The sequence below is a fragment of the Cibotium barometz genome, chromosome 56 (assembly GCF_041138505.1).
Source record: "Cibotium barometz isolate CiBa-2024 chromosome 56, ASM4113850v1, whole genome shotgun sequence".
NCBI lineage: Eukaryota > Viridiplantae > Streptophyta > Polypodiopsida > Cyatheales > Cibotiaceae > Cibotium > Cibotium barometz.
The window spans coordinates 11987573-12001708 of record NC_141101.1 but is presented as its reverse complement, the minus strand read 5'-3'; the positions used below and the strand labels follow the sequence as shown (position 1 = coordinate 12001708).

The 14136-nt window shown below is 39.5% G+C and overlaps 1 protein-coding gene across 1 annotated transcript; it reads left to right on the top strand.

Moving 5' to 3' along the window:
- Positions 1-10271: 10271 nt before the first annotated feature.
- On the top strand, positions 10272-11019 carry LOC147606908 (lysM domain-containing protein ARB_01488-like). Its single transcript, XM_086791306.1, has 3 exons — positions 10272-10427; positions 10536-10705; positions 10860-11019. The coding sequence occupies exons 1-3, from the start codon at positions 10361-10363 to the stop codon at positions 10872-10874; spliced, it is 252 nt and encodes an 83-aa protein (XP_086647432.1). The 5' UTR covers positions 10272-10360; the 3' UTR covers positions 10875-11019.
- The last annotated feature ends 3117 nt before the right edge of the window (positions 11020-14136 follow it).

The following is a 14136-nucleotide window of genomic DNA, read 5'->3' as shown; positions in this document are numbered from 1 at the left end:
AAAGATTAAGTCCTATGCAAAGGCTGATAAAGCTTAAAGCCTATGCATAAGCTTAAAGCCTCATGCATAAAGCTTAAAGTCTATGCATAAATCTTAAAGCCTATGCTAAGGCTTATGTATAAGCTTAAAGATTAAATCTTATGCATAAGCTTAAAGCCTATAAAAAGTCTTATGCATAAAGCTTAAAGCATATGTACAAGCTTAAAGCCTTTGCATAAGCTCATGCATAAAGCTTATTCATAGAGATTTATGCATAAGCCCATGCATAAAGATTAATAAAGGCTTATGCATAAAGCTTATGTTTAGCTTTAAGCCCATGCATAATAAAGACTTAATAAAGGCTTTATGCATAAGCCCATACATAAAGCCCATGCATAAAGCTTAACAAAGGCTTAATACATAAAGCCTTTGCTTATGCATGCATGCTCTATGAAAGCTTGCATGCAGCATCAAACAAGAATGTTCTAAAGAAAAATAAAGCCCCGGTACCCAGAGGTGCCATGAAAACATAAATGAGAGAAAGGTTCTTACCTCTAATGCTTGTTGAAATATACAAGTGAATAGGGTGTGTGCGGGGACAAGCCCTTAGCAAGAGGCTATAAACGAGAATCTGTAAATGAGAGAGGAGCTATGAAAAGATAGAAGTATCTACTGGGAGAGAATAAAGGGTAGCATGAGAAGATTTAGGATGTGTGAAGATATTCTGGGAAGAGGTGGAGAGAATCAAGCAAAAAAGGTGGAGTGAATCAAGGAGAGATCAGTGGGATTAGATGCTTGGATGTAAACTCTATAAATTGAGGCATTGGCATAATGAGAATTTGTTGGTTTTTGATTATCCATGCCTACATTAAGCTATTAGTTAATTTCTCACTAATATCATCTTAATCATCATCTAATCTCTTTGTTAATGATGTTGATTCTAGCATTTGATCCACCATAGCTCATCACATTGCTACAAATTTAACATGGTATCAGATCCTAGCTTAGAATCCATCAAATTTATGAGCCCATTATCTTACTAATCACTTAGTTAATTAGGATTAGAAAAAAAATCAATTTTTTTTGCTCTTTTTCAATTAACCTCTGTACCCCCAGCTGGTGGAGGAGCTCTCTCTCCCTTCACAAATTGGCCCAAAACCTCTTAGCCACATGTAGCTATACTCCCTGTGCTTCAGCCTGTCAAAACAAATCGCCAAGCCGCCATCGCATGCTGCTGATTTTCGCTAAAAAGCCAGCGCCATTTTTCTAAAGTTAAATTGAGATCCTCTCTCCACCAGATATAATTGCTCTAATTCCTCTTGAACCCAGGGGTTTTCAAGGGTTCTCTACCAGCTGGTGAAGATAGTTTTTGATTTCATCAAGTCTACAGTCAGATCCAAGCTCTGCATCAAATCTGCAAGTGACTTTGGTAAAACACACATTAAGCATTCAATGTTTGGTCAAATCTTGTGTTTCTTGGCTTAATCCTCTACTAGACTAACTGCTATTGATGGCTTTGAAAGGAGTTGAGCTCATTTGAACTCTAAGGCTCCAGATCTGGACTCCCCACATACTCTATTTTTTGCACACAAAATAGAGGATTATTTTGCTAATCAGTGATTAATCAACACTAATTGTTATATTTTGGTGCAATTGAGAGTTCAAATTAACCATTGGGTATTTGATAAAGATCTCTATAACTTCAGATTGCAATTTGGAGATGGTTTGATACTCCAACCATTCAGTACAGTTTTGTTACCCTTGGTTTTATGTAATTTCTAGTGAATTTATGCTGATAAATCTGTTGTAATCATTACGTAAACAGCAGATTGAGTTGTAAAAGGGTAGACACTGCCCTTAAATCTTGAAATTGGATTAAGAGGTAAGACCCCCTTCACATATGAGCACGTCACAAGAGATGACCAAATTTAATGGGGAGCAGTTTTATACATGGCAAACAAAAACCATGTATTTGCTCATGAGGAAAATTTTGTGGGGGCTAGTTGTTGAGGGAAGAGATGAATGCCCAGAGGTGAGTGGGAAAAATGAGTGGAAGAGCAGGAATGAGAAAGCATAAGGACTCATCGCACTCAGTTTAAATGATGAAATCATTCATCACATCACAGGGATACAATGGGCAAAAGATGCATGGGATGAACTCAATAAATTATTTGGCACTCAAGCAAAAAATTCAAAGATAAATCTATTAATGCAATTCTACAAACTGGATATGAAGGAAAGTGAACCTTTAATCACACACTTGAACAAATATAAAAGCATTAAGCAACAACTGGCAGCCATTGGCAAAAAGGTAGAAGATGATGAGGCACTAGCAGTGCTTCTCCGAAGAGTGTGGACAAAGATGAATATGAAAACATTATAGCAACATTAAAGAATGTACCTGAATTGAAGCTGCACAAGATAGAAGGAGCTCTACTAGAGCAAGAGACCAAGGTCAAAGAGAAGAAATGGCTGGACTCAACAACTAGAGAAGAAAAAGCATTCTTCACCCGAGGAGGATTCTCTCGAGGACGAGGACGAGGAAGAGGCAGAGTAGGAGGAAGGACCTTCACTTTGCCACAACTGTGGAAAACTTGGACACATGGCAAGAGACTGCTAGAGCAAACCCAGTGGTGGAGAAGGAACGACATCAGCAAACTTTATGGAGGCTCTTAAGGAAGTGGAGCCAGATCATCTTTTCTGAGAGAGAGAGAGAGAGAGAGAGAGAGAGAGAGAGAGAGAGAGAGAGAGAGAAACCCCACAACCCAATGTAACCTACCCCAATAGAGTAAAACCACCTCTGAGCCACCGATGATGTAGGCCATGTGGTAGATGTATGTGTGAGCACTTTAGTCAAGGTCACAGGCACTTGTTGTAGCCTTGGACACATAGAGAGAGAGGGTGTGAAGGACTATGAGTTTAGGGACTTGAGGCACTGGTCGCGGACTACCAAGTAAGAGGGAAACTTGGTATAGGATCCAGATGTGATAGGATTATTCACTTGAGGGGAGGTGTTGAAATATACAAGTGAATAGGACTTAATCTTTAAGCTTATGAATAAAGATATTTTCTAGATTTGATGGCCACCATGCTCTCCACTGAAGATCGAAAGATCATCCTGTGAGCCATTCGCACAGAGGCAGTTATCATGGTGTCACAATGTTCAGAAGAAGTTGTCAGAAAGACTAATGAGTGAGATATCCTCATGAGAGAGCTCGTTGTGCAGATCTGGGAAAATGCACAGCATCGTCTCAGATGCGAAGGCCACACTGAATTGTGTGAAAGATGGAAGTTAGTCGACTTTGACTACCAACACAGGATACGCACTATCTTGGGGAGTATGCGTTCGGCATACGAGAATCTTAGAGATGCCGCACCACCTTCTGTCGACTTACGTCGTCTACAACTCTGGGACGCAACATGGAATGAGCAGAAGGTGAAGAGCAAACGTATGAGAGTTCTTTTGCCAGACACACTTCCCAAAAGAGTGCGCATCGCCCAAGATATAGCCGCTGCACTGTCCGGACAACCGGATGTGACAGGGACGGGCGCAATCATGCGTACCATTTTCAACGAGCGATGTACACACCTTATCGGCGTTCTGCACGAGGCCTTGATCGAGGGGCAAACAATAGGGTCAGGAGCTTTTGGCACAATGAAGGAGTATAAGGTCCAGGGCATCTCATTTCTTCCAGAGCACGCTACTTTTTGTGGAAAGCTTTACAAGGGAGAAGGCAGCTCAAGATTTGAGAGCTTTCAGGCAGAGCAGGGCATGCAGGTTCTACACCCGTCCATCGTGCGATGCATAGCCTTCACCAAGGAATCGCCGTGGATCACTATTTTTCCGTTATATAATGGTGGCTCGCTGGGTGACACGCTCTTGAAGGTTTCTTTCAGATACAGTGAGTTTACCAAAGCGATGTACCACTTGGATCAGGGATGGAAAAAGCCCCCACCTGCTAACATACAATTAAGCCAGGTGCAGCTCGCTTAGATAAAAGGAGGTGGCTTTGAATATGCCTCACATTATGCATGCCCTGGTGGATGGCCTACTACAGGCACACATGGCTAGCATCATTCAAACTGACCTACATCCCTTCAATGTTGTGCTAGATTTTACAAAGGATTTAAAAGCACGCATTGGTATCATTGACTGGGGCCTTCTGCTGAGAGCGCCAAAAAGCGAGTATCGCTCAATTTTGTATTTGAAGCCAGTAAAAATCCAAAAAAGGTGGCAGAGGCTCAAGCTTATGCTGACAGGGATGCCGACAAGGAGCGAAACAAGCGACCATGGATAGCTCCAGAGATTTTTGATCCTCTTGGAAGATGCATACACTCCTGTGAGCGATGTTTTCACCTTGGGATATTTATTAGAGGTGTTCTATGACTTTTGGAGGAAAGTGCAAGAGTTGTGGATGGGCGGCAGTACTCACGACAAACCACCATGGACGCAATTATATATAAAGTCAGAAATTGGATGTGCTTGCCTAATCGTGATGAGAGAAAATCTCTCTTTGCAAGTAGCAGAATTTTTTAGATCACTTAAGACTCAACCAGCAAGGGCGCAACGTCCGTGGTGGAGCTTTCTGTATCATTTAATCCTATTATGTAATTGAACATGGTGTCTACCTTACTTTGAAGAATGACCAATGTTTTCTAGTGTGTGCAATGTTTTGAAGTATTTTTATGTTAAGTGGATACTTTCCGAGTCTTTGCATTTCATCTTTCATCTCGTGGTGTTTAAAATTAAGTTTTTGAGGATAATGATGAATTTGTTGTACGTTTTATTTTATAGTTCATTAAAAGCCTAAAGTCATCTTTATTTGTCCTCTATTCGTGCAGACACACGCGAACGAGAGCCACGAGCTGGCTAAGAAGTCGTACGAGCGCATGAAATCCCTTGCACACGGATTGACTGCTCGTGAAGCGACTAGAACGGCGTGCTGGTTGTCAAAATGGGCAAACCCTTCTTATGCCCAATGAAAAGACATCAACAAACAAATAACCACCACAGATATGATTAAACAGATATGGCCATGCCCAGATGGCGAGATCAAGAAGGGAAGGTGGAAGGTGTCGCGGTGCAATCAAGACGACATTAGAAATAATGCCGAACGAATATTCTTAGAAGTGTACGGTCGTCCTCTCCACAATGCAGACGCTCCACTATATTTTGCCAAGATGTTGTATGCCCAGTTTGTCCTGCAAACGCCTGTGGACTTCGCTTCTAGAGAGGGCACTGTCAACACCCACGATTTGCATGAAGAGACAGTGACCTTCATAAGAGAGGAGCTTGCTCTCATGGTGGAAGGGGCTGGACTAGAGCTGAACGCGGTCAAAGACAACCTAGGGGCAAAGGTCGCAGAGAAGGAGCAAGAAGCAGTGAGATTGTCATAGGCCCAAACTCCCCCCGGCCAACAGAGAGGTTCAAGAGCAGCTCACTCGGCTTAGCCAAGATGTGCAAGGACTATCTGCACGTTTAAATCCTATGCATCAAGGGAATCATATTTCACATTTTTTTATGCATCCTAAGCTTGTGGGGGCTGCTAGCGGTGCTACTAGTTCCTCCACCTCGCAATGTCCCGTGTGCTACAAACCATTCGACGGTTGGAGCGGCCACTATGTTCTACCATGTGGCCACTACTATCACTTGATATGCTTGGTGAGACAGATGCAAAATGTGTCCACATGTGCATTGTGCGGCATAGCAATTAACCATGAATTCTTGCAATTTTTTGCATTGTCCATAACAATTTGGACTACATTTTTAGCACCCACTTCTTCTATCACAGAGGCAATGATACCAGCATTATACGCCCCAGATTTTATTGCACCAGCCGAATCCACGGCACGCATAAAAGTCTCACCTCTAGGTGAAACAACCATTATATTAATTAATGGTTTTCTTTGTACATTGGACCATCCATCGCTGACTATACTACATCCAGAAAGCTCTATGTTGCTAAGCATTATTCTATGTACACGTTCTTTCACTTGAGCATAGCATTTCTCCAATAGATCATTTCGCATAGCATGATACAAAGGCGGTGAAAACCCTGATCCAAATTCACCGATTTTCTTCCATGCTCTCTTCCAATGCTCTCTCCACCATCACCATAGCACTCCCTAAAAAGTAGATCGCTTCAGCAAGGGCGAGCTGTGCATCATTGAGCAGACCGTTACGTAAGCTTTCCTGCAATGAAGTTTGACGCATGGGTATGTTAAAGTGACGCTTGCAAGAAGATGCACTGGGTAGATTACTTTCTGGTTGCACATTAAAGTTCGGAGTACAAGCCGACGATGCTTCCAAAGTTTGATGATTAGAACAACAATGTTCTTCCTACCTCGATACATTGGCAGTAGATGAGAACAGTTTCCTTGCGTCTTTCTTCTGCATTTCATCTCTTAAACGTTTGGCCACTGCAGGTGCAGAGGGGTGGATACATCCTCAGACTTTTTTCTTCACTCCACCTAAAAAGTGTTCTCTTAATCGAGGCGCCCCACCTGATTTTACTGCGTGGCATAGCGTACACTCGCAATCTATGAATCGGTCACCAATGTTAATTGCATATTGCCACTCTAACCCAGGTGCCTTTTTTTTCTGCTATTATGAATTTGGGCTCTATTAGAAGTATCGCTAGGTCCAACGTTTTCTTCCATCTCAAATAACCTATTCAAGCAAGCATACAATAATGAATACACAAACGAAGTAACAACAAAGCCACTCACATATTACAAAACATATATCACCACAGAAACATAGAAGCCTTAAAAAACCAAGTGATTACTGAAAAGCTAAAATGTAGCCAAGCAAAAATCTGAAACTAGTTTGAATCTATTTTGACAAAAATAAAAGATCGTCATATATGTTGATCGTCATATATGTTGTTTATTGTTTTTATTTTAAAAGAGAAAGACATCCATTTGACGATTCATGCTAACTGCAAAGGATGACTGAAAGTTTTTTGCCTATAGGAATTTTATTTTTCAACTTACAGAATCGTAGATATTAATTTTTGCTAGACTTTTAGCGTCACGACAAGACAAGACGAATACATAAATGTGTATTCTAAGATTAAGATACATGTAATTGACAGCATGCATACAATGCACATTGCACCCCCGATGAAGGATATCTTTCGTACCCAATTAAGGATACTTTAAACAAATCAAAGATCTATGATTGCCCAATACTCTAGTATAGGACAAAAGAACTTCTCTAAGACTCTAACATTGACAAAGCAAATCAAAGATCTATGTTTGCCCAACACTCTAGTATAGGACAATAGACCCTTGTCTAATAAAGACTATATCAAATATCAAGAACCAATACAAGCCCCTAAGGAGGACTCTTGGCTCTATCAAACCATTTATAGAGCAGAATAAGGTAGACTACTTGCGCTGCTCAAACGCAAAGTTGAAGTGACTCCAACTTTGTCCCTAAATCTCCGCAAGAATTAGCTATGAACCACACTCTGCCCACAATTCAAAGAATTGAGGACTAGTGGCTCAGTAGCTTTAGGAGTGCCAACAAGGAAAGATTATAGCCCCTAAGATAAGGACGTTCTTCCCTAGAGGACGCTCCTAGATAAGGACGTTCTTCCCTAGAGGACGCTCCTAAGCACTTCAAGGAAAGATGTGACGCCCCCAAAACAAGGACAATCTTCCCCAAAAAGCTGGCTAAAGGGTGTCGGGCACCTTTTATTAATAAGAAATATGCCTGCCGGGATTCTTTGTTTCCCGACGGGGCCCATCGAGAGACAAAGAATCTCGATGGGTTTACAAGAATAGTAAGTTTTGGCCAGTAAGAGATCAAGTCTTGTGAATATATGTTGTGATCACATGTTTTAGAATGTTAATAACACGTTTTCTTAACGTGATCACGAATTTGTGAACACGTTTATGAAATCCTTGTACAAGTGGGACAAGAGGTGTGGTAAAAATGACACAAAGTTGGCTAAAGCCTTTGGGTTGTTGCAAGATCATGGTGTCTAGTTTTGTCCAGTTTATGTTAGACTAGGACAATGCTTGGAGAGCAAATTTGGGGAGGCAAGGTACTTCAAATGAGATCAAGGAACTAATAAAAACTACAAATGCACTCAAATTAACCAAATATAGCTTAAATTAATATAAATTAGTCTAATTAATCAAAAGTATGATGAAACGATTTAAAAATGATCTTTTCACATACGATCCATTTTTTCTATAATTGCACCATTATAAGTACACTAGTCCCTATAGGTTTAAATGAATTACATCAAAATTTGTAATTTTACTAATAAGATTATTAATATTTGCAGGCCTTCTGATAGCTTGGAAGAATTTTGGAAAAGAGATCATTAAAAGTTCAATCATTGGATTTGAAATTTCGACTAACCACAACATTCTAATAATGTCTCACTATCTACCACTTTTTTGATCTACAAGATTTAGCATTTGAAGTGGTAGTCATTGTGGGTACAAAACTTGGCATATATTGTAGCACTTTAAAGACCTTAAAATATTTAAAGAAAATAGACAAATAGCTTACAATTTCAAAAAAAAAATCAAGTTAAGCTCTATATTATGTGAAGATCTAAGGTCCAAAGTGGGAATCTCATATGAGTTTATGTGTAAAAGATATTAGCATTTTATGGAATAGTCCAAATTTGGGACAAGATGTATACATTGACTTCGTACATACCTAAGGAAATGAGGACTTTTGAATATCTAATGCTTAATCAGATTATGCAACTATATTTCCAACTTTGCACATGATGTTCCAACAAAAGAACTTAAAAGGAAATTCCTTCATCAGCTACTAGGAGAGATTAGCCACTAAAGGTAAACAAATACCTATTTCTTCTTACTGTTTAAAGGGTGCCTGAGTGGAAAAAACTGGGCACCCTGATCTTGCAACCACCCCTTTATTTTGAAAGGCTTATACACAACCTAGAGATGTCGTTTTATGACTTTGCCTTGTTCAATGGTGCAAGAATATTCTCACCAAAAAACTATAATAGAGATGAAGATATTTGTCAACAACAAGCAAGGGAATTCCTCAAAACACTTAGTGGCAAATTTGGAGTGTCGTTGATGCCTATCATTGATCAAAAGCAAAGTGAGTTGGAATTGTTTAGATTTATTTCTGCATTATATGAGTCTTATCCATCTCTGGGACTCATTGATGCATGGCAACAATGTGGATCTGAAGTAGAATGGCAACAAATGTTTCCTGCACTATTGTGACATTACCAGCTAGGTCAACAATATGTGAGAGAGGTTTTTCTGAGCAAAACAGGATCAAAAGCACATATAGATGTTGTTTGGCCTTGAAAACTCTTGATATGCTAGCTCCACACAACATGGAAGATGTAGATTGGGATGGAATAATATTTGAGGTGTGGTAAATTATAAAAGAAAGAAGACCTCAAAACTTACATGAATTATAATGCTATTTTTGTTTTCAAATGATTAAAGACATTCTCTCTCTACACCTTTATGTGTGTTTATCATAATTTGAATATTGTTGAATCTTTCTTTGTCAATTCTAATTGTTTTTGTGAATTGTAAGAAATTTAAAATTGTGATATAAGACATGTATATTCATAGAATAAGAATTATGGAATGTTGGAAGGGTACGACGTCATCATCATTCTTCATGAGATGGATGTAAAAAAACGACCTTTTAAAAAAAGCCTAAGGTTCATTTCAACCCTTCTTTCAAGAAAGGGAAAAGTATATTTTAGCCCTTCAAAAGAAAACACAAGCTGGCTGGCTAGCCAGGCTTAAATTTTACTTTGACCTTAGCTAACCTTTAAATTTACATAAATACGTATATTTAAATATATATATATATATAAATTTAACAAAAATGGGATTTTTAAAATTTGACGTATAAAAATTTTCATATTTATATAAAAAATTTGGGATTGATGGCCTTCTACATGTAGCCCAATTTTAAAAGGGGCCTTCTCTAGGAGGTTTGGAGGGCGGCTTTTTATAAAAACCCCTCTGAAGGCTTCAAATATCAGCACTGAGCTGTATTAGCTACCCTTCAAAATAGGGGACTGCAGCTTTTGGACGGCAGTGTTTGGACGGCTGATTCCTACAATGCAGCAGCTTCTCTGCAAACGACACATCGTGTTCACATCACCAGATTTACATTAGCACTCAAAACAAACGATTGAACGTGTCCACCAAGAGGACGGACGTAACCTTGTAAGAATCTGCGGCCTTATATAAACGAATCGTCGTAACGTAAGATTCTGCCGCCCTAAATATACGAATTGAACGTGATTTACGACAGGACTGAGAACTATAAAGCTGGCATCGTCAGCTTCCCTTGTTCAGTCCAGCCCACTGTTCTCACACTCTTTTGACGAGCCCAGTTTCAGGCTTTATGGCGTTGGTAAAGATGGCGATGCCGCCCGCAATACTGGTGTTACTGCTATGTTTATCTCCCATTTGTATGTTTCTTTCTCGTGATCCTGGATAAGAGTTTTCTGTTCTGAGAGCTGGCGCAGCGTTAATGTACGTATGATTACTAGCTGTTGGTTATTATGGATTGAATGCAGGGAATAATCATATGGGAATAGTGGGTGGCGATACAAGGTGCAACTCTGCGGTTGTGGTAGAAGAGGGCGACACGTGCTTCTCAATCGCTACCTCCTTTAACATGTCCGTGTCACAACTTAAAAAAGTTAACCCAGGCATTGACTGCGACGACCTCCAGATTGGTACTCAGGTGGGTATTCTGTGTCTCCCTCCTGTATTTAATTATTCTTGCATCGGATGCTGCTGCTAGGGGAACCACCACAGTGCACGCCTCCGGGCAGCTGTGCGACAATATAACCCTAATTTTAACCTACGCATTGACTGATCTGATGTTACTCTCGCAGGTCTGCCTCTCGTGAACGAATGCTATTTCTTATGATCATCTGCAACTCCGGCAACGCTCGCTTTCCTGTGACGCAAACTGATCTATGGATGCTGTCTTTACTTCTGTTTTCGTGGCGTCGGTATAAATAAAATCAATAAATATTTTGACATTGTTTTGCACGGAGTTGGGTTTTGCAACATATTATTGGTGTGGGTATGCCACATCATCGATAATGTGGTTTTTATTTTAAAAAAAATGTATAGGTTAATGGGTTTTATAACTAAAACATCAAAATTTGAATCACGGGATTTAACGCTAAGAAAAAGTACATTCGATTTGAGCGATGAAAATTGACTAGCATCGTATATTACTTTTTTGAATTGTCCAACAAGTGTTTGCAATCTTTGACCAAATTTTTTCCATTCATACATGTCAAATTATGGAGCTGAACCTTATTATATTTTTTTAATCAGAAAATGAGTAGGGTAAAGTGTGCTTTCATGAGCAAAACTCATGTTTTCTGGTTATCATATTATTTCTATAAGGACCTCTACGTTTGTTTTTCGTTTTTTTTTGAGTGGGATTCTTCACTATGAAAGAAATCTTCAAGCCTAAGGATTGAGACAAACAAGACAATGGACAGAATACATAGACTAGATTAAAAGTGGGACACATAAAAAGAGAGAGACAAGGAAGATATACTAGATTAAAAGTGAGACGAGAGAGAGAGAGAGAGAGAGGATTGGCAAACAGATTGATAGTATCTTGCATAAAAGTTTGCTATATATGAAAAATATGTAAACAAAACCTCATCCCATCACAGATGGGTTTGTTGTGTATAAATACACTTCTTCTTGGATTATTAGGGAGAGTGAAGTTGTAGAGTATGTAAGATTTGCAAAGAGTTTTCATTAATCAAGTTCTTTAGAATCTTGATTTTACTTCTTCCATCAATGTTCAATATCCTTCGCCTTTTTTATTCACTATAAGTGTATTGAGCCTTGAAAGATAACTTAGGCTATTTTGCATGGTGAGCCATGTAGCCCAAGACAAGCATGTAACTCTATGATCATCTGTTCCAAATACAGAGAGGGGCTCGAAGATAAAAAGACCTATTGGATTGATCGTGCCTTGCATAAGAGTTTGAATATATGAAAAATATGCAAACAAAACTTGATGGACGGCTATCATCCCATCACAGATGGGTTTGGTGTGTATAAATGCACTTCTTCTTAGTATTTTTCTCCTCCTAAAGATAGTTGGGGTCCTATTCATGTGGTTATACACTGTTCAAAATACATGATGAATCGTCTTGGATTATAAAGGAGAGTGAAGTTGTAGAGAATGTTAGATTTGTAAAGAATTCTCAAAATCAAGTCCTTTAGAATTTTCATCTACCTTCTTCCATCAATGTTCAATATCATCCGCCTTTTTTATTCACTGCAAGTTTATTGAGCCTTGAAAGATAACTTAGGCTATTTTGCAAATAAACTTGAGCCATTTGATGCCTTTAAGCCCCAGAGAAGCATGTAGCTCTATGATCATCGGTTCCAAATAGAGAGAGGGACACGAAGATAAAAAGAGTTATTTCACAAATATACTTAAGTCATTTGATGTTAATCCCAAGAGAGCCCTCTAATCACTTTTGCAAATAGAGAGGCACTTTAAGAAGGGTATTATTCTACCGTTGTTTTTGTTGCAAATGATCATTAGGGAAATTATGATCTCATTTTGGGGCCCTCTAACGAGTTTCATGCTCTTTCTCTCTCTAAACAATGGGGTCATGGTGAGCCCTACCAATCTTATGTGTCGAAACCCCTCCATGTGACATATCATTAAGAAGCTTATGATGATGAGTAGATTTCAAAAATACAATCTCTCATAAATTTCAAGTAGTAATGCTCAAGATACACCACAAACAAGATTTAAGATGCCAAAATGCAACGTTACATGCCACATCATCACTTTTTAAACCACTTTTTGGGGAGCTTCACTATCCTATGTTCGAACTGTTGGAATTAGGGTTAGGGTTGCAACAATGCACGCACACAAGATAGAGAAGCTTAGATTAGAATTAACAAATGTTTGCCAAATACTAAAGATAAGTATACACCCCAAAATGAGTAGATAAGAGGGTGTATATACGCATGGGGGAAAAAACCTCCTAGTGAGGGAAAAAGTGCCCCGGTGGTCCTAAGTTTGTTCACACACATCACTACCATATAATGCTACGAATCCCCCTTGGAGTGATGATGTGAACATTTATAGGGTATGGCCAATCTATCCTGAAAAGGCAATAAGCCCAAAGCTTTACGAAAGGCTTCAAACTTTTCACGAGGAAGAGCCTTCGTGAATAAATCTGCCATGTTGTCATGTGTAGGCACATAGACCAAGCCGATCTCTACTGCAGAGTCTTTCCCTGACATATTGGTAATGTAACTCAACGTGCTTAGTGGGAGCATGAGACACTGGGTTCCTCACAACTGAGAATGTACTCTGGTTGCTGTCAATGAAAATTGTAGTGCTAGACGACTATCCAACACCCAGATCAGCCAGACGACTATCCAACACCCAGATCAGCCAGACGTCTGAGCCACACACACTTACCTCACAACTGAGAATGTACTTTGGCTGCTGTCAATGAAAATTGTAGTGCTAGACGACTATCCAACACCCAGATCAGCCAGACGTCTGAGCCACACACACTTAACTCTAGCTGTAAAAGTTGTCCTGTACTCTAGTTAGAAGTGGCCACTGTAGGTTGCTGCTTGTTGAGCGATGATATACATCAATCACCAAGGCAAAAGCAAAATCCACTAGTGGACACTCGCGTGTCATAACATCTAGCCTAATCCGAATCACTAAAACCATGCAGCTGTGACTCACCCCCTTTTGGATAAAACAATCCAAAATACTAAGTGTCCTATAAATAGTGGAAAACCCTCTTAACAGTCTGCCAATGCTTCGTACCTGGGCTATGCATAAATCTGCTCAATTGTGAGACTGTATACTATATATCTGGCCTCGTGTTGCATACATAAAGAAGGGATCCAATAGCTTATTGTTGATACAAACTAGCATCAAAATAGTCTCCTCCATTTTGAAGACTAAGTCGAGTACCTGTCTCCATAGGTGTAGCCACAGGTTTACAGTCTTCAAAATTAAACCTCTTCAATAGTTTCTTTATATATTTAGACTGCAACATAATAATGCCATCATTGTGCTGCATAAATTGAATCCCCAAATAGTAATGCAACGGCCCCAAATCTGACATCTCCAAAACGATGACTGCAAAT